Source organism: Suricata suricatta, chromosome 1, assembly GCF_006229205.1.
Source record: "Suricata suricatta isolate VVHF042 chromosome 1, meerkat_22Aug2017_6uvM2_HiC, whole genome shotgun sequence".
NCBI classification, from domain to species: domain Eukaryota; kingdom Metazoa; phylum Chordata; class Mammalia; order Carnivora; family Herpestidae; genus Suricata; species Suricata suricatta.
In genome coordinates, this window is record NC_043700.1 from 163,154,385 (window position 1) to 163,174,555 (window position 20,171).

At 36.2% G+C, this 20,171-nt stretch overlaps 1 protein-coding gene across 3 annotated transcripts in view; it reads right to left on the reverse strand.

Moving 5' to 3' along the window:
- Window positions 1-20,171, reverse strand: part of KLHL5 (kelch like family member 5) — an 87,065-nt gene that overhangs the window by 60,241 nt on the left and 6,653 nt on the right. Inside the window, exons 2-3 of one of the 3 annotated variants that reach the window (XM_029947283.1) lie at window positions 13,184-13,654; window positions 11,990-12,088 (exon numbers count right to left, since the gene is read on the reverse strand). The exons of 1 other annotated variant lie outside the window; for it this stretch is intronic. In XM_029947283.1, coding sequence (XP_029803143.1) covers window positions 11,990-12,088; window positions 13,184-13,654 — 570 coding nt within the window. The remainder of the gene's footprint in view (window positions 1-11,989; window positions 12,089-13,183; window positions 13,655-20,171) is intronic. One more of the 3 variants, XM_029947294.1, reaches the window with a different exon arrangement.

Genomic DNA, 20,171 nt, shown 5'->3' on the forward strand with positions numbered 1-20,171 from the left:
TACTACAAAGCTGTCATCATCAAGACAGTATGGCATTGGCACAAAAACAGACACATAGACCAATGGAATAGAATAGAGAACCCAGAACTGGGCCCACAAATGGACGGCCAATTAATTTTTGACAAAGCAGGAAAGAGTATCTAATGGAAAAAAGACTGCCTCTTTAGCAAGTGGTGCTGGGAGAACTGGACAGCAACATGCAGAAGAATGAAGCTTGACCACTTTCTTACACCATACACAAAAATAAACTCAAAATGGCTGAAGGATCTGAATGTGAGATAGGAAACCATCAAAACCCTCAAGGAGAAAGTAGGAAACAACCTCCTTGACCTCCACCGCAGCAATTTCCTACTCAACACATCCCCAAAGGCAAGGGAAATGAAAGCAAAACTGAACTCTTGGGACTTCATCAAGATAAAAAGCTTCTGCACTGCAAAGGAAACAATCACGAAAACTAATAGGCAACTGACAGAATGGGAAAAGATAGTTGTAAATGACATATCAGATAAAGGGCTAGTATCCAAAATCTACAAGGAACTCACCAAACTCCACACCCAAAAAACAAATAACCCAGTGAAGAAATCGGCAGAAGACATAAACCGACATTTCTCCAAAGAGCACATCCAGATGGCCTACAGGCACATGAAACGATGCTCAACATCACTCATCATCAGGGAAACAAATCCAAACCACACTGAGATACCACCTCACGCTGGTCAGAGGGGCTAAAATGAACAAAGCAAGAGACTATAGATGCTGGCGCGGGTGAGGAGAGACAGGCACCCTCCTACACTGTTGGTGGGAATGTAAAGTGGGGCAGCCGCTCTGGAAAACAGTGTGGAGGTTTCTCAAAAAACTATCCATAGAACTCCCTTATAACCCAGCAATAGCCCTGCTAGGGATTTACCCAAGGGATACAGAAGTGCTGATGCATAGGAGCACATGTACCCCAATGTTCATAGCAGCACTGTCAAACAACAGCCAAAACATGGAAAGAGCCTAAATGTCCATCACCTGATGACTGGATCAAGAAGATGTGGTATATATATACAATGGAGTATTACATGGCAATGAGAAAGAATGAAATATGGCCATTTGTAGGAAAGTGGATGGACCTGGAAGGTGTCATGCTAAGCAAAATAAGTCAGGCAGAAAAGGACAGATTCCATATGTTTGCACTCATAGGTCTAACAGGAGAACAGGAGAAACCTAATGGAGGACCAGGGGGAGGGGAGGAGGTAAAGAGAGTTGAGGAGAGTGAGGGATGGAAAACTTGAGAGACTATTGAATACTGAAAACGAACTGAGGGTTGAAGGGGAAGGGGGAGAGGGGAAAAGAGGTGGTGGTGATGGAGGAGGGCACCTGTGGGGAAGACCACTGGGTGTTGTATGGAAACCAATTTGACAATAAACTATTTAAAAAAAACTGTTCTTGGAGGGTAACTGCCAGTAATCATAATAGAAGCAAAATATATATTATCCAGAATCCATGTGTCTATGCTATGAATATTATTGGTGTAATTACTTGGAAAATCCAGTATAATATACTCAAATTTACATTTAAGATAATTGTTAAAAAAATAAAGTGAGTAAAGTATAATTATATGTTGGTTATACAAATAAATGAGAATTAAAAATTATTTTAAAATCTAGAAGAAAACATAACATGAGCAATAAGAAATGATGAAAACAATTTGGTATTATTAACATAATAACAAAATGGTGAATAACAATTTAAAGATATAAAACATTTTTCAATAAAATGAAGTTTTATATTGTCAATATTGACAAATGATTTTTAAGAGTTTTATTGATCTAAGAATGAAAGAAAATCAGGACATTTAATTTTCATAAACCACAAATTACTTCAAGAACGAGATTCAGTAAATAAATCAAGTTCTTCTTTCTTAGGGTTCCTATATTTTCTATCACCTTGCTTATATTACGTTCTCAGTAATGGCGAGATGATGAGTTAGTTGAACGTTTCTGAATGATGAATTGCCATTACCCAAGCATAAATGCTAATCAATGTTAAATGTGTATGTTCTGAAAGAACAAGAGAGCTTTATAATATCATTACAGGCTAATTTTGACGTTGGTATAAGTGCAATTAATAAACAGGCCATCTGTTTCCTTGTCAAGAACTTTCAGGGTGTTTGGTTCTTTAACCTCTGGAATGAATAAGAATAGCCTGGAGAGCCTTTCAGCATGTGTGCTCAGAGCCTTATTCCCTAAGACTGATTCACAAGGTCTCAGGTAGGACCTGAACATCACGTTTTTTGAAAGCCCTACCGGAGATCTGAAGATGCATCACAGGCTGCAGGCCACTGGTGCACACTTCAGGGAGAGACAAATACGTTATACAAATCAGCATGTGATGAACTTACAACTTTACACTATAGATACTTTCAACATGTATAAACTGAACTTCTTTGACTTAAATATTTTATTTTAATGTTTATTTATTTTTGAGAGACAGAGCACAAGTAGGGGAGGAGCGGAGAGAGGGGGAGACACAGAATCTGAAGTAGGCTCCAGGCTCTGAGCTGTCAGCACAGAGGCCAACACAGGGCTCAAACCCACAAATCGAGAGATCATGACCTGAGCTGAAGTCGGATGCTTAACCGAGTCACCCAGGAGCCCCTGACTAAAATATTTTAAACAAACTAGTTTAACTTAATGCAATATTTGTCATTGTTTAAATAAACATAAAGGTAAAACATTAAAATCATTTACACATATACATATTAACAAACAACTTTTGTTTCTAAAATAACATTTCAAACTTTATTTCCTTTTCAAGGTTTCCACTATCATCACATATTAAATAAACATATTATTTCAATGTGACAATTAATTTAATGAGATTTCTGGACATAGAAATCACTTCTATCCACAGCTACAAACGGAAGGATCTAAAGAGGTGCCAGCTTCTGATTTGTATACATGGAGAAGTGAAGTTTTCCATTCACAAAAGGATCATGACAGAGGAAGAAACAGCTATTCAAAAGACTTAAAGAACGGCATAGCTTCCTAGCATTTCTTGTTTTGTTTTAAGAAATTTGGGGGGTTACACATACACTTGTAATAATGCAAGAATTGAATGAAAAAAATCACCGCATCTCCATACAACTATAGGAACTTGGCCATTAGAAAAACTAGATATAGGATTCTTAAATCTAGGAGGCACCTATGCATTTAATTCAATTCCCTTATTTTGAGATGAGAAAAATCTACAGCCCCAAATGGCCGAAATAATCAACCAAAGACACACAGGCAGCCAGTTGCAGAGCCAGGATCAGGGAGCATTCAGAGTGTTGGCCAAACTGCTCATAAAGAAATGGAAATTCTTGCCTAGCTTCACCTTCAAGGATGAAGCTCCCTATATATACACTAAGAGTATGAAAGGAGGAGGATGGTAAGTATGAACGAGGGTAATTTCACAGATAATATAATTAAGAATTTTAGACAAATGTCTACTTCTCTGTGACTGCCCCTTTGCTGAGAGAAGAAAAGTCTTTTAAGTTTCCATGGGACACAGATCACATCTCTATCCCTCGCTAATCAGACTGTGTTTAATACTATGGCTTCAAGTAATTTACAATGTTAGTATTTCCTTCCTATTTATTTTCCTTTTATGTAGTTTGGAGAGTTGAAATGGAGAAGTGTGGGATAGTGAACATTTTAGGAAAATTTTAGAGCTATGCTTTCCACTACAGTGGCCACTAGCCTCGTGGTGCTATTATAATTTAATGACAATTAAATTTAATTAAATTAAAAATTCAGTTCTAGTAGTTGGACTAGTCATATTTCAAATGCTCAATACCCTCAGGGAACTAATAGTTGCCAAAATGAATGGTGCAGATATAGGACACTTCCATCGATGCAGAAAGTTCTATTAACTTTTTCGTACACATAGTACTTTCTTTAGAGAATCCCTCAAGGGAGGATTATTAAATGAAATGATGAATGCCTAGTCCTAGCACAGATTAAGTACACAGTCAAGGGAAGAGTCTAAGTAGAGTCTAAGGCAAATGGAAAGGCCTGTCTTTTGTCTTTATATAATGTTTTTGGGCTGGTTGGTTGGTTGGCTTTTTAAAAAATGACCCCCAGTGTTATCAACTTTACAATGAAATTTCATACTTCCTAATGAAAATGGTTTTCAGTAAACCCAGTAGATACCAAAACCCACAACACAATAATTTGGGAATAGGCCACTTATGGAGCATATATTTCTCTGAGATTCTATGTGATCTTTCGCATAACAGAGGAAATAGATCTTGCATCTCTGCTTTGTTGTAGTTATATGATGTGACTATGATGGTAAATCATTAAAATCTTTCATAATAGATATTCACTGTGGAGCACTATGCATTGCTGAATATTTCCAGGCTACAAAGAAATATTCAATTTTTAGCCTGTTGTCCTGCTGCAGTTGGCAATGAACTTACAAGTCAGAAAAATGACTAAACATAGCAAAGAGTCAAGTATTAAACAGAATCAAGTCATCAACTATTTCCAGAGTAATTCCTAATAGACAGTATTGTACCAATTGTTAGAAACTGTGGGGCTGCAAAGAAAGACAGAATTCTTTAGTGAAAGAATTTGAAAAGTTTCGTGAACTGGAAAAAAACTAAATAGCAACACTGCCTAACCCTTGCAATTTCTCAAATTTCATACATGTGCACGCTCACATGCACATGTACAAAATATACAACGAGACCAACAATGCCTTTTATCAAAAACTATTTAGATTTCCTCACTTTCATAATCAGAATTTGCTTTAGGTTTTCAAAATACATTTTCAAAAGCAATTTTAATTGCTTTAAAATTTTAAAATAAGTTTTAAAAAACCACTTCCTGAGAATGATACTGTATGTAGATTTGAATAGAAAACAAAGCTGCACTGAGGCTCGAACTGCTCTGCTTGGCTTGCTCCCTCGGTGATTTACTCCTAGCTGTCTGTCTCATAGCTTCTGGCATTCAGAATTCATGCCTTTGCAAATCGCAAACTACTGTATCATGAATCTTTGGGCATCCTCTACAAATATTCAAAACCACAAATGCAAAATAAGAATGTAAATTGCTTCGTATAGGCTAGCAGTCTGTAAATCTTTTTTTATGCATGTCCTTTTCAGTGTACTTTTAAGTATGTGCCCAAATATATGGATATTTACTAATTTATAAAAGATATACAGTACTATTGTAGTTATTATTTATATTCTAAAACATAGCAAAGAGAGTTTTGAAGACTAAGATAAAGGAATATAGTTAATAATACTCTAACAACTCTGTATGGTGACAGATGGTAGCTAGATTTATTGTGGTGATCACTTTAGGATGTATATAAATCCCTGTTGTAGACCTGAAACTACTATAATATTGCATGTCACTACACTTCAACAAAAAACCATAAGATAAAATTTAAACAGAAGACCTATTTTTTTACCATTACTGCAGTTGATCATTTTGTATATCCCCAATTGGAGTGTAAATGCTATTGGAATATAAAGAAGGGAAAGATCAAGATGAGGTAATGTTTGGAAAGGCAACAAGTAGCAGGTGAGATTTGAAATGTGTCTTGGAATTAAGTGGGTAAGGAAGAAGATAAGAGGATTTGAGGTTGTGTCCTTTAAGAGGAGGACAAGGTGGGTATAAAGAAGAAATGAAAAGGAAATGAAAAAGAATATCTTCACCTTTTCCCTTCTCAAGACAAATGTTTGGGTTCTTTTTTTTGAGAGAGAGAGAGAGAGAATGTGCATGTGCATTTGTGCACAGGGGATGGGCAGAGGAAGGGGGAGAGAGAGAATCATAAGCAGGCCCCAAGCCCAGCACAGAGCCAGATATGGGGCTTGATCTCACGACTATGAGATCATGACCTGAGCCGAAATCAAGAGTAGGAAACTTAACCGACTGAGCCACCCAGGCACACTTCAAGACAAATAGTTTTGATTTTGAAATTTAAGGGAGTTTTTCTTGATACCATGGCCAGAATATCTATGGTGGAGAGGATTAAATGTTTTATAAGAATCAAATTTTCTTAAATAATAACTAGTGTGAAGGAAAAGGGCCAGTGGGCACTCATACAATGCTACAAAAAATTAAAATAGTAGTAATGTTCCTGGGGTGCCTGGGTTCAGACAGTTGAGTGTTTGACTTGATTTCAGCTCAGCTCATGATCCCAGAGTCATGGGATCAAGTCCCATGTTGGGCTCTGCACTGACCAACATGTTGTGCCTGCTTGGAATTCTCTCTACCTCTCTCTCTGCCCACCCCCCACCCCGACTTACATGCCCTCTCTCTCAAAAATAAAAATAAATACAAAAGGGGGCGCCTGGGTGGCTCAGTCGGCTAAGCCTCCAACTTCGGCTCAGGTCAGATCTCACGTTCGTGGGTTTGAGCCCCGCGTCAGGCTCTGTGCTGACAGCTAGCTCAGAGCCTGGAGCCTGCTTCCAGTTCTGTGTCTCCTTCTCTCTCTCTGCCCCTCCCCCTCTCATGCTCTGTCTCTCTCTCTATCAAAAATAAATAAGACATTAAAAAAAATTTAAAAAAATAAATAAATACAATAGTAGTATTGTCCCAAAATGACTCTGACAATACAAATCAAAAAATGTGCACACCCTTGGGACTTTACTCAAAGAAAACAATCATTTGTATGAATAGAGATGAACAGAGATCTTGCTGCAGGAAGGGTTTATCACAGGCTGTTTCTAACAGGAAAATACTGGAAACAATCTAAATTCCAAAAAGACACAGAGCACTGGTTAAATAAAAGGTGTATCTGTGCCTGGGAAGATGAGCCAGCCATTTAAAAAGATCCAGAACAGTTAACGACATGGGAAACTTAGAGTGGACATTGTTTTTCCTCTATCCAGGATTCCTCCTTATGATAACAGATCCATCTCTACTTTCTGGGAAAACACACATTTCCTAGCTCAGGCCACGTGGCTCAGGAAGAGATGTTTTTTCCCTCTGGCAGGGGTGAACAAAGGCCTGGGACCTGGTTAAGTAAGAGTATCACATCTCCTAGCAATTATGATTCGTTTGAACAAACTCATGATCCAAACAAGGCCAATCAGAGTCAATTTCAAGATGTTAGTTGGCACTCTTAGTCACCCTCTCCTTTGAGGTTGCTAAGCTGATAAAAAGTAAACTTGGGGTTGCTAGTGGCTTTTTTGCTACCATGCTGCCTGAACAAATGCCATCACAAAGGAAAACAGAATCTAGAGAGGAAGAATAATCGATTTGTGGTGTTATTTCAGTATCTGGATTCAGCCATGAATAAAACGACACTCTAAACTTAGATTTTTTATTTATATGAACCAAAATTTTCTAGTTTTTTCTTTAGTCAGTTTGAGCTGGGCTTCTGTCTTCTGCGACAAAAAGAATCCTAATCTTAATATTTACAGCAGGGCAAAAAAGTGGGTTACAAAATAGAATCTATAGTAAGAGTCAGATTTTCCCTTTAAAAATACATATTTTTTATTACATATGTACAGAAAATATATGACACGTCTCCAAATTCTCAATGGTTGTTATTTTTGGGGATAGCAGGCTAGTGATTTTTTTTTTTTTACTTATCTCTATTTTCCAATATCGCCATGTAAAAAGATTACACAATATGGAAAAAAATAATTTAAAAATTCTATCTAAAGAACTGAAGAATTCTATTCAGCTGTCTTCACCCCTTGCACTCTGTTGTTTATAACTCCCAAATCATTCTTTCCTTCTACCACAGTAATGAATTTTGCTGGACACATCGCTACCCAGGTAAAGATTATATTTTTGAGCCTCCCTTGCAGCTGGTTGTGGCCATTTGACTAGGTTTTCAACAAAAGAGTATGAGCAGAATTGATACATGCAACTTGTGTTATTCACTTACTGTCTTCCCTTTTCTTTTGTTGGTCCTTCCCACAGGCTAGAATGCAGAGAAGGGGGTGAGTGAGCTTTGAATGTGAAGAAAGGTAACACCCTACAGGATAGGGAAACAATACAGAAAGAATCTGGGTCTCCGTGTAAACTTGTGAAGCAGAGCTACTTATCAGCCCTGACCCACTGCTTATCTGTTAGGATACAGAAAAATAAACTTCTATTTTATTTGAACCATTGTACTTTTGAGTCACTTTGTTTATATCATCTTAGCCTATTCCTTACTAATATGCTCCCTAAAGTTAAGTGACCAAATTATATGGCTTTGTGCATATGGGTATGTATGTGTTTGGAGGAGGGGGTGATTGTTTTCAGGCCTAATATATCTAATATTAAAACTGTAAAACCTCTCTATCTAGTTCCAAACAGATAAAAATGAAGTAGAAGCAGTAAGTGGAATAAAGGCAGGGTCTTCTGCCTTTAAAATTTGGAGTTATAAAGGCCAGTTGTGCAACTGGAGCACCTCTCCTTTTTCCTAGGCTGACTCTTCAGTTTTCTCAGCAGCTCCACAAACTCATATGATTACAACAAACTCCTATTTTATTAAACCAGCCAGTTTAATATCAGTTGCTTAAAAGTAAGGCAGAGTGAGACAGCATACAGAGATGCTTTAGAAGGTTCCTGAACTCCTTGTATCATACACCAAATATTTAACACACACACACGCACACACCTACAAGTGTATACACATGTGTGGCTCAGTTTTAGGTCAAGGGAGCCTATGCTGTGACTTGGGCATATATGTGTGACAGAGAACATGCAATACAACCTTCCCAGATAAAAGTATGCTATAGTTGAACTTCTCTGCCATCCCTGGTAACAGAATTCATTTCATGTGGAAATGTAGAGGATTTCAATTTCAGACCATACCAGAATTCATAGACTGGTTCACACAAAGAGATGTAGAGACAACATAAAGAGAGTCAAGAAAAAGGAGGTAGCTAGTGTTTGACAAAAAGTGGAGATAACTCCTTGTTGGGCGAGGAGGAGGACCTAAATGCCTTCAAGAGGAGTCAAAGAATAGCACGAATATCTAGAATTGAAACACAGAGGAATGGGCAACCAATTAAGACGGGTTAGATGGATGACTGTGGATAAAGAGTTGTGGCCATGTTAAGGAACTACACCTGTTAGCTGGCCAGGGCTGGCATTTTCAAGAATCAGGCTAAGAAAATTAGCTGAGGAGAGAAGGTGAAACTGGTTTAGAATGAATCATTAACTATAATGTTCATCGAAGCTGAACTTCGTGATGAATAAACAGTCACAGACAACTGCCTACTGGTATGTGAGCATGAAATCTACATATTAATTGCTTGGGTTCAAAATGCAGCCACTTCCAAGTGATCAAGGTCAATATCAACAGTGTAAGTGAGGTTGATAGTATGTATTCCTGATATGATGTGAGGAAAATGCATTTTACTTTGTGGTCTTCCTCCCCACAACTTGTAACCCCAGTCTAACCATGAGAAAAACATCAGACAAATCTCAGTTGAGTAAGACATTCTACAAAACACCTGACCAGTACTTGTACTCCCCAAACTGCCAAGGTCATCAAAAACAAGGGAAGTCTGAGAAACTGTCACAGCCTAGAGGAGTCTGAGGACACGTGCTAACTAAATGTACCACGGGATTCTGGGATTCTGGAGAGGATCCCACAACAGAAAAAGGATATTAGGTAGAAATTCAGAAAATTTGAATAAAGTATTGACTTTAGTTAATAATAACGTATCAATATTGTTTCATTAAGAGTAATATATGTACCACACTAATATATTAAAAATAGGAGAAACTGAATATAGGAACTCACTACACTATTTTGCAATTTCCCAGTAAATCTAAAACAGTTGTAAAAATAAAAAGTTTATTTTCTTAAATGCAGTTTTATTTCACTTACAAACAGAAGAAGTTACCGAACTTGTCTGTTCTTCATTGGTCTCATCTACAAAATTAGAATGGTAACAGTGGCTATCTCAGAAACTTGTTAAGACTAAATGAATTAATACTAAAATGCTTAAAACAGTGCCTCACAGATACCACACACCCAGTCAGTATTAGCTATTATTAGTTTTGAATATCTGTGAAGTACAGTAATATTTATACATATTGACTAAAAGTATGATATTGAGATCTGACATGTAAAATATTAAGGTCTAACTTCATGACAAAGCTGGAAATAATGATATTTTCCCAATATGTCAAAAATGACATAATTACAAAGGTGGCAAATCAAGTGAAGTGTAAAAACTGTGTTTATATTATCTATGGTCACATGGTGGGTCACAATGCCAACTCTGCCGGCCCTGGTAAGAATTCATCCTGCAATAAGGGCTTAGGAACCTCGTACTCACATAAAAGGTGTCAGCTCTCAAATTCCTCATGGTGTAAAAAACAAGTGTTGTATTTTAATATCAATGTAATGACTTAGATGATTCTCCTGGAGCAAATGTTGGCTGGGCTACAGACCCAAGATCAAAGTTAAGAGATGAAAACTTTTAAATCACTTAGAAGTGTGACAGGAGAAATGAGCCGAAGTCTAAGGGCTGAGGCAGACATTGTTCCTTGATAGAAGGCAACTAATCAAACATAGGGAAGCGATGATGCTTTTAACTTCGGCCTTGAATCGCACAGACCCACTGGAAGTGCTGGGATTCTCCATAGGTAAGACCACTCAGCTGTTTTCCCTTTCTTTCTAATCACTCAAAATTTCAATCGAAGTTCTCAGAGCTGCCTATGTAAGTAATCTGAAAGCTTAAAAGAGAAATTCTCCATTTGTCAGAGTATTTTCCTGTTATGTCTCTGATATTTTAAAATACCAATCTATAATATACTCAGATAAAATGTTTACTATGTTTCATTTTTTATAAATATTATGTAAGAAAAAGAACTATTCCCAAGTTATAGACAAAAATTTGGTGCATGTCAGCATAGTTTCTTTTGACATTAACAGTGACAGCTTTTGATTTGTTTACGGAAGGGCAACCTCCCAGAGAGACTGCTCACTTCATCACAAAGCTGGGGGCAAACAAGTGTATCCTTATGACAAAGATAAAGACTCAGAGCTGAAGGACCGAAGGAAGATGTGAGAATCAGATACATTTAATCTAGGAAAAAAAGAGGAGTAATAGCACACACACAAATGACAATTCTAAATCCAGAATGGCGGTTATTTTTTCCCTGTTTGCAATAAGATGTTGCGTTAGAAATTTCAAAACCTTTGAGAATATTAAGATACTTTGACACATTTCCCTTCTTATATCTAAAAATCAAAGACTTTTTAAAAGTACATTTTATTTTTGAAATAAAAATTTTAGGATTAGTTTGGTCACTGCAGATCTAAATTATTTACTGCCATCTTATTATTTACTTTCTCAGTCTTCTTGATTAGCATTTCTAAAGCAACTACATTTAGATTTTTTAAAATATCATTTTCTTACTTTTATGTCCCCTGTAAGTAAAAATGTCAATTTTATATTCTTGAAGTATGCATATAGTAATCTCTCACTAAAAAAAAGGAGGGGGGCAACCTTTTTCTTTCATAATGAATATCCCACTAAAATGATATTTTGATATGGATACTAAAGAATACATTAAATTAATTCTAATAATCATTAGTTATGCATACAACCTTTGTTGTAAGAAAGTAAATTATAGCAACCAATGTGTGTATAACCTTTCCAACTTTATACATTGTATATACTCACACATGTAAAATCTCTACAGGTAGTAGTTACTTACAGGTTAAGATTTTTTAAATTTATGGTGGTAAATGAATGAATGTTTTGTTTTTCTGATTTTGTTAAAATATTCTTGATACAGTGCATTGATTTTCAAATGGGAAGATGATTATTTTTTGGTTTTCCACAAAAATGATACACTGTGAACCTTTTACTATATACATTATTATTCTCTTTATGGCAACAAGTCTCCAAAGAAAATACAAAGCAATGAAACCACACTAACTCAACTGATTTCCATATTAAAATTATTTATGGCTCCTATCCACTTAAGGTAATGCCAAATCACAAACTAATTAAATTTTTTACATTAAATACACTAGTTACCTATGTAAAGATATGCCCTTCTCTCCAGTATACAAATGATTATAGATGACTGGTCTATATTTATTATTATTCCAACACCACAGTTCAGAATTCCACGTTCTGAAGGTTAGAAGAGAAGGCAGTAAATATCCCCAAGTAACAGATACTTGAATATATGAACTCATTTTTCTCCATCTTTTATGATGCCTATAATTGACAATAACCAACATACAAATTACAAGTGTTATCAAAACCTGAAATTTTAAAAGAGAATCCAGTAATCAAATTAGACAAGCAATAGCCTTTAAATATTTAGAAATATTCTTGCATGAAGATGAATCAGAAAGAGGATTTTCATGCTATAACTTGTTACGTAATATATTGTAGTAGTTTAAACTGATTAATGAGAAAATTCATTTCAGAGATAAAGCCAGGTTCCAAAGGTGAAAATGAATAAAGTCATTGTGAAATCACCAATTCTTCCTTTACGTTCTCTCCTCAAACTCACTTCCCCTTCTTGCTCTGCTTTCACCCATTAACCACATCTAGCTCCTCTATGTTCCCTTATACTCTCCTGAAGGAATGCCCTTCACTTCCCTAAATAGCACAATTTTCAGTGAAGTGAAGGTAACAGGAATTAGTAGCTGTCATCTCAGAAAGAGACATGTTACTGTATTTTCTGTGTTAGTCTGGAGAGCTGCAACACAGACAAGACAAAGAGAAATAACCATAAGAAAAATATTATTGTAACTACATGGTGTACAAAAAATTATTGACAACTACAATGTGCATCTTCTTGTAAACCCTTTCATTTTCATTCAAATTAAAACATGAGTCTATAATCCGCTGCAAACTAGAATGTCATGTCTCCTACAGTTTTCATATGACTACAGAAGGTAAATGAATTAAGCAAAGTGCAAGGCAATGATGCATAAAATTGCTACTATATATTACTTTCAAGGCAACCATATCTATATATGGAACACAAGATATTTCAAAATGAATGCTACTTGTTTTCTTTATAATTTACAGAATTAAAATTAATATTACATTTTAATAAACCCTAGTAAAAGTACCATATATGCATACCAAGATATTATATGTGTATACATGTAGAAATATATCTATTTCATACATAAATAGTAACACTAAATTATTAACACTATAGAGAATATACCCCCACACCCCATTTCTAACAGTAAGAAAATAATCAACCTGCATGAACTGGAATCAGATTCATTTTCTTCTTCACTAGTGCCATCATCCACTTCTGGTCTATCCAGCCAGTGTGCACCGCCACAATCTTCTGCTGTAAACTCAAATGCAGGGACTTCAGAGGTGGATGCCATTGGCCAAGAAGGTGAATTCTGAAAATCCAGTTGGCTGGACCTTCGGTAACCAATTGAAGCCAAAGGCAATTGTAGGCTACATGGATCTAAAAACTTTCTCCCACCGTTTGCTCCAGTCTGTCCTCGATTCCAAAATTCTCCCTGCTGGCTGTCAACTGTAGAATTAGATGATGCTTGATGGCTAAACCACCTCCATCTGATTTTCAAAATCTGCTTCACATCAAACTCTTTACGAGAACCAGACATCCTCAGAGAAACCAAGTGATCGTCTAGGCAACGGGCAAAAAGCACTGCACACAGATTTGTGCATCCAACCAAGACAAGAGAAGTCTGTGCCCTGCTGTGCACAATAAACAGATTGAAAGGAAATAAATCACATCCACATATATATCTACATTAACTTTTATACGACTATAGCGGAATATAAAGAACAAAGGAGAATAACGATGAAACACGGTGGCACATTCCGTTCAATCAGAGCAAACTCTCATCCACCTATCCTGAAGCAGCTAGCGCACTTTCCCCCCTCCCTTCCCAGACTGACCATTAGCTCTCACAAACACGGGCAGCATTCATTAAAGTCCTTTCAAATGCAGAACACCCCCCTCTTTTCTTAAACCACAAGTGACTGAAACATAAGCACTATCCCGTTGCAATATCGGTCTCTGCTGCTGAGTGTATTAACTCTTTCATTGCTAAAACAAGGAATTTACTCCAGAGCATTTTCCTTTGTACATAAAAATCACTGTAAAACTGAAATGTTTCTATTTTTATACTAAGTTCCTAAATGAGATATCACAAAATAATCATTTAGTAAAAAGCATGTTTCATTAGATGACTTATAATGACTCTTAAGCTGTGCTTCTGGGGGGCGGGCGGATATAAAGGTGGGGCTCCAGTTTGTTGCTTTCTGCTTCTATCTTGTTTCTTCAGAGAAGGAGTGTATTTAATTAATACAGTAAGATCTGGGGTGGGATTTCATCTGAGCAAAGAATAGGAACAAGGAGAAAGAAAAACTTTGAAAACTACAAAGGATCAAAATATGACAGTATTTACTCTTTTTTTCAAATAAACAATGTGAAGCCAGTATTGTTCTATAGGTGGGATCGGGCTGCTTTAATTTAATATAGTTTCCAAATTTCTATGACACCACTTAGAAGGAGGAAAGTGTGGTTCAAGAAAGCTACCCAGGATTGGGACAGGATGATTTGTTGGTTGTACACGTACCCTAACGGTGCCCTCTGTTGTTAGCAAAACAGAACAATAGCCTGAACATGGTGACAGTTAAGGCAAACTGATAAAGCAAATTAAAACTATGAAACTTTAAAATGCTGAGTAGTTTTTGTAAGCCAGACTCCCTACTAAGCATTGTGAGGGACACAGTTACGTTAACATCTTGATTACTACCTTCAAAAAGAACTCAAGTTACTGAAACAAACAGTATTTGATAATTTAAATACGAGAAACATTACAATGCTGCAATATTAATATATTGTGACCTACAAATATAGAATTTGAGTTTTCAGGGTGCTCACCATCTAATGCTATTTTACTCCAAAGACAATGCCTATTATCAACTGACCAAAAAAAAGAAAAGAAAAGAAAAAGCTGTTTTGGAGACTTACAAAAATACTGAGAGGTATAGATCTTAACCTTACATAGCTCTCTAGAAGAATAAAAATTATTCAGAGAAACAAGAATGAGAGGCATGAAAAACTATCTACAATTTTGTGCTCAATATGGTAGTACAAACCATAAATACTCTAAGAAACAGAAAGGAGATATTGGAATGGTGTGGAATGGCATGGGCCAGTTTCATTAGGAGAAGGCCTCTGGGGACATTAAGCTGTATAAACAGAATGAGGATAGATTTTATTAAAGAAGAAAGATATTAATAAAAACATGAAGTGAGCATATTGACAAAGAAAGCAGGAAAAAAGAGCAATTGGACCAGCCAGGCAGATATACCTAACTAATTTTAAGGAGCAATAAGACATAAACTGGAATGAATACGAGATAAAAGCAAAGGTGTAAAGACTCATAGGCAATAATAAGTGGACCGTTGAATGGGGCACTGTTTTAAAAAATTAATTTGGGAGTAGCATGAAGGATGCATTCAAGAGCAAAATGACTTTCCCTGTGCTCACCTGTCACACTCCTTATCAACACTTCTAACTCCACTCCATCCAACTTTATTTCTAACCATTTTCCAGCAAGGACACACTGCTTCTTTAGTTGAGATAGTCTAATTTATGCTTCTCCCTCTTCTATCTGCTGTTTGTGTCCCAAGGTCTCTGGTTTTAAGATATTACTCATCCTGGGGTGCCTGAATGAGTAATGCCTAAGCACAGAGCCTGCTTAGGATTCTCTCTCTGCCCTTCCCCTGCTCTCCCTCTTTCTCTCTCTCTCAAAATAAATAAATAAAAATTAAGATCTTACTCATCTCTTGAGGTTAGCTCAGGCACTACCACCCCAAGAGAGGTTCCTCCAATTACTCTAGCTTTGTGGTTCTCAACAGAAGTGGCACCAACCTTCCACTCCTACACCCCCAAAAAGGATCTTGGAAGTTGCAAGGTGTGGGGTGGAATCTGTAGTTGCTGGATGACCACAGAGTGCTACAGACATTAAATGGGTGGAAATGGCCAATATCTTGCAGTGCCTGGTACAGACACTCCTCTGAGTGGAGAAATACCACTGCAGTAGTTCACAAGGGTCTTGCCATCATCTCCATTCAACTTCACATAAATGAATTATTTTTTTCTCCCTTGTTTTTAAATTCATCTGTGTTGTTGCCTGTAGCAGCTGATCACTGTTTTTTTTATAGCTATACAGTATTTCACTATATAAACATACAACCAACAAAATGCATTCTATTGCTCATTTTAGTTGTTTCTAGCTTTAGACTTTTGCAAGTGATGCTGCTATGAACACTCTTGTCCATGTTATCAGGTGCACATGTATATGCATTCCTATTGGGTATATACAGAAACAAAACTGCTACATCATAAGGTATGCATATGTTCAACTTTGATTGTTATTACTGATTTATACTCCTACAATGACATGAGAATTCCAGTTACTCCACAAACACTGGGATTGCCAGTTTTAATTTTAGTCATGCTGATGGATGTGTAGTAAAACCCCATTTGATTTCTCTTGTTATTAAGGTTGTTGGGTAACTTTTCATGTTTACTGGGCATCTGAATATGCTTTTTGTGAAAGGGCCTTTGTTTAGTTCTCTTGATCTTTTTTATTTGTTTGTGCTTCTTATCTGAGTCTTCTATTATCCATATGATTTTAACACAAACCACCCTTTTCCACTGAATTGAGATATTACTTTCGTTATTAATTAGTGTCTCATATATACAGAGATCAATTTGGGGATACTAATTCTGTTCTCTTTGTCTATTTTTTTTAATTTTTATTTATTTTGAGAGAGAGAGCGAGCAGGGAAAGGGCAGAGAGAGAGAGGGAGAGAGAATCCCAACCATGAGATCTTGACCTGAGCCAAAATCAAGAGTTGGATGCTTACGCCTGGGACACCCCAGGCGCCCCTACTGTCTAGTTTTACGCCAATAGTACAGTGTTTTAATCATAGTCCACCTACAAGAGGTTCAATATTTGTTAAAGCAAGTTCCTATCTCCACATATATGCTTTTAATTTTTAAAGCCAATTTTAGATATTTACCCTTCTCTATAATTCTACCCAATCCTCTCCTCAACAAAAGCTGCAACCCTATTGAGATTCTAATTGGAATTGCATTGAATTTGTGTATTAATTTTGAGATGACTGGCATTTTACCATATTAAGGCTTCACATCTAAGCATATATTCTATTTAGTTTGTTCAGAGCTCATGCTCACCAATTAGGTTTTGAATTCTTTTGACTATAGGTTCTTTATCTTTCTTACAAAACTTTTTATCATGTTCTTCTTATCACCGTGGTAAATGCAATTTTTTTCTAGTTTCATTTCCACATGGTTATTGCAATTATAACAAAAGTATTGAGTACATTTATCTTGTATCCAGTAATTTTATCACAATTTAAAAATTTGGTATTCATTTCTCATTACGTTCTTAGCTGTACCTCTGAAACATCTAAGTGGAAATGTCAGGTAGTTGGATATATGTTCTCGGAACTCAGATCAAAACTCCAAAAAACTCTAACAGAAGTCTAGTAGTGGAGAAGCCACCAAAGGAGACTGAAAAGGAATAACCGAGGAAGTAGAAGAAAATCTGCAGGGTCTGGTGTCAGGCTAGTCAAAAGATAAGGGTATTTCATGGCAAAAGGCATGGTCACAATGTCAAACAAGAGGTTGAGTATTATATGCAAAGAAGTATGTCCACTGGAATTGGCAACATTAAAAATTTGCCTATTAAGACAGGAGGAGTTTCAGTAAAGGAGTGGGGACCAAAGCCAGACTGTGGTGGGATGAAGAGTTAATGGAATATGAGAGGAATAAAAGAAGACACACAGACAACTCATTCAGAAAATCTGAACAGTTAGGCTCCTGGATGGCTCAGTCAGTTAAGCAACCAACTCTTGATTTCAGCTCAAGTCATGATCTCACAGTTTGTAAGTTCAAGCCCTGTGTGGGGCACTTTGCTGACAGGGCAGAACCTGCTTGGGATTCTCTCTCTTTGCCCTTCCCCAGCTCATACCCTCAAGGAAGGAAGGAAGGAAGGGAGGGAGGGAGAAAATCCAAATAGTGAGGCTGCATAATGCAATTGTAGCTGGAAGAGGTGAAGAATCAAAGTAATGGCTTTGCTTACTTTTTCTATTTGTTGATTTTTAAAACCATGAAGCACATTAGAACGATGAGAATGATCCAGCAGGAAGAGGAGACTGATGATTGTAAGGAGAAACACTGGAGCAAAAAACAGTGAAAAAGGAAGGGAACGGCCCCTGAGTGCAGCAGATGGCTTAGGTAGTCATAGGAGGAGGGTATTTCCTCTGTTGTAAGATTTATAACTTTCTAAATGCATCGATTATTTAAAAGGATAGATATGCATTAAGCAATCTACTCAAGATGAAAATCAAATCAGCCCTCTAAAAGGAGTCATGAAATAATAAAGATTAGAGGAGACACTAAAGAATTAAGAAATAAAATGACAGAATAAAGATCCAGCTCCTAAAAAAAAAATCTGCCAGTATACTCTCTTACCTTCTAGCAATTTAATCGAAGAAAAAACAAATCAGAATTTAGAAAGCGGATAAAATAAGTTATAATAAAATAGAATATTTAAATAAGAGTTAAAAAGTAAAAGACTAATATGGCTACAAAAGTTTTAAATGTCAAGTTGAATAAGGGAAATGATGACAAATGGAGAGAATTTAGGCAAGCAAAGTTAGAAAATAGTCTTCAAAGCGAATTTGCTCAAAATCCCTTACAGCTAGATCTCTATTTAATAATTTTGCCTAAGGTTAAGCTTGTCTAAGCATGGGTACTCTGGAGAAAAATCTTCATTCTAACAAAAAACATCCAAAAATTATCTATTGAACAGTAGCTTGTTATAGTGCCCATGTTAGAAAGAACTTTACAGAAATTATTTCCCAGCTTTAATTCAATTCTTGGGCCAAATACTTTCTTTATAAAGACTATGTAGCAAGCTTAAGAATTAATGCGTTCATGGCATGAAATTTAGTATTTATATCAACTTTTACCAAACAATATAACATTGTTTTGCTCAAAAATTTATCCAGCTCTGGTGAGGAGTACTTCTTAGAATAATTATTTTCACAAGATCAATACATATCAAAAGTCATTACATTGCTAAATTATTAAATGGTCTGCCCGGATTATTCCATATAAATTAGATCCCTCCATATTCTCTGTCCCCAACTCCTTAATTTTTTTATAGTACTTATCATTGCCTTGCATATGTTTATTCCCTTATTTGTCTTTATCCTCACTACAAAGTAAACTATAGCAAAGCTTTAGTTAATCACTACAGCCTTAGAACTTAGTAGGGTACATGGCAGACAGTAGGTGCTCCATAAATATTTCTCTAATAACTGAATGTACTGAACAATTATAAGAGCAATAATAAAAAATATACATTTTTGAAATTATAAAGAATCTAATTTAAAAAGTACTAGCGGGGCGCCTAGGTGGCTCAGTCGGTTGAGTGTCCCACTCTTGATTTTGGCTCAGGTTATGATCTCACAGTTGGTGATTTCAAGCCCCACAGCGGGCTCACTACTGACAGTGTGGAGCCTGCTTGAGATTCTCTCTTTCCCTCTCTGCCCCTCTGCATCTCTCTCTCTCAAAATAAATAAACTTAAAAATATATTAAAAAAACATTCACCTCTGGTAACAATTTTTTTGCAGTATTTTTTCAACTTAAGAAAAAAACCCATAATATATTACTCTAAGTATTTCCTTTTCCTATTTCATTCTTCAGGCATACAGATTTTTTTTTATCACTTTGAAATCTAATGGCTAAATAGCAGATGTCTTTTTAGACTGACCAATATTTTCTTCAAACTCAATTATCAAATCCTGTTCTGTACCTCTCTTTTAATAAGTTGCCTTTCCTTAAACTGGAGAGGCAGCTCACACTAACTAAAATAGGAAAGTTTCAATTATGAATACATTTTTCAAAATGTAATTAAGGAACCCACATACAATTTCTCCTTCAAATCTGCTCAAATGTTAGTTTGTGAATTTAAAAGAGGACTCTATTCAGTATCATAATAGCAATACTGAAATGCCATTAGGATAGACTGCAGATGAGCTCACTTCAACAGTGTGACTTTTAAAGCACAGCTTCAACAATAAAAATCATAGCTACTGAGAAACTGAGTTATACGGGTAATCGTTATTATACAAACCTCTCTTCACATAGTTTTT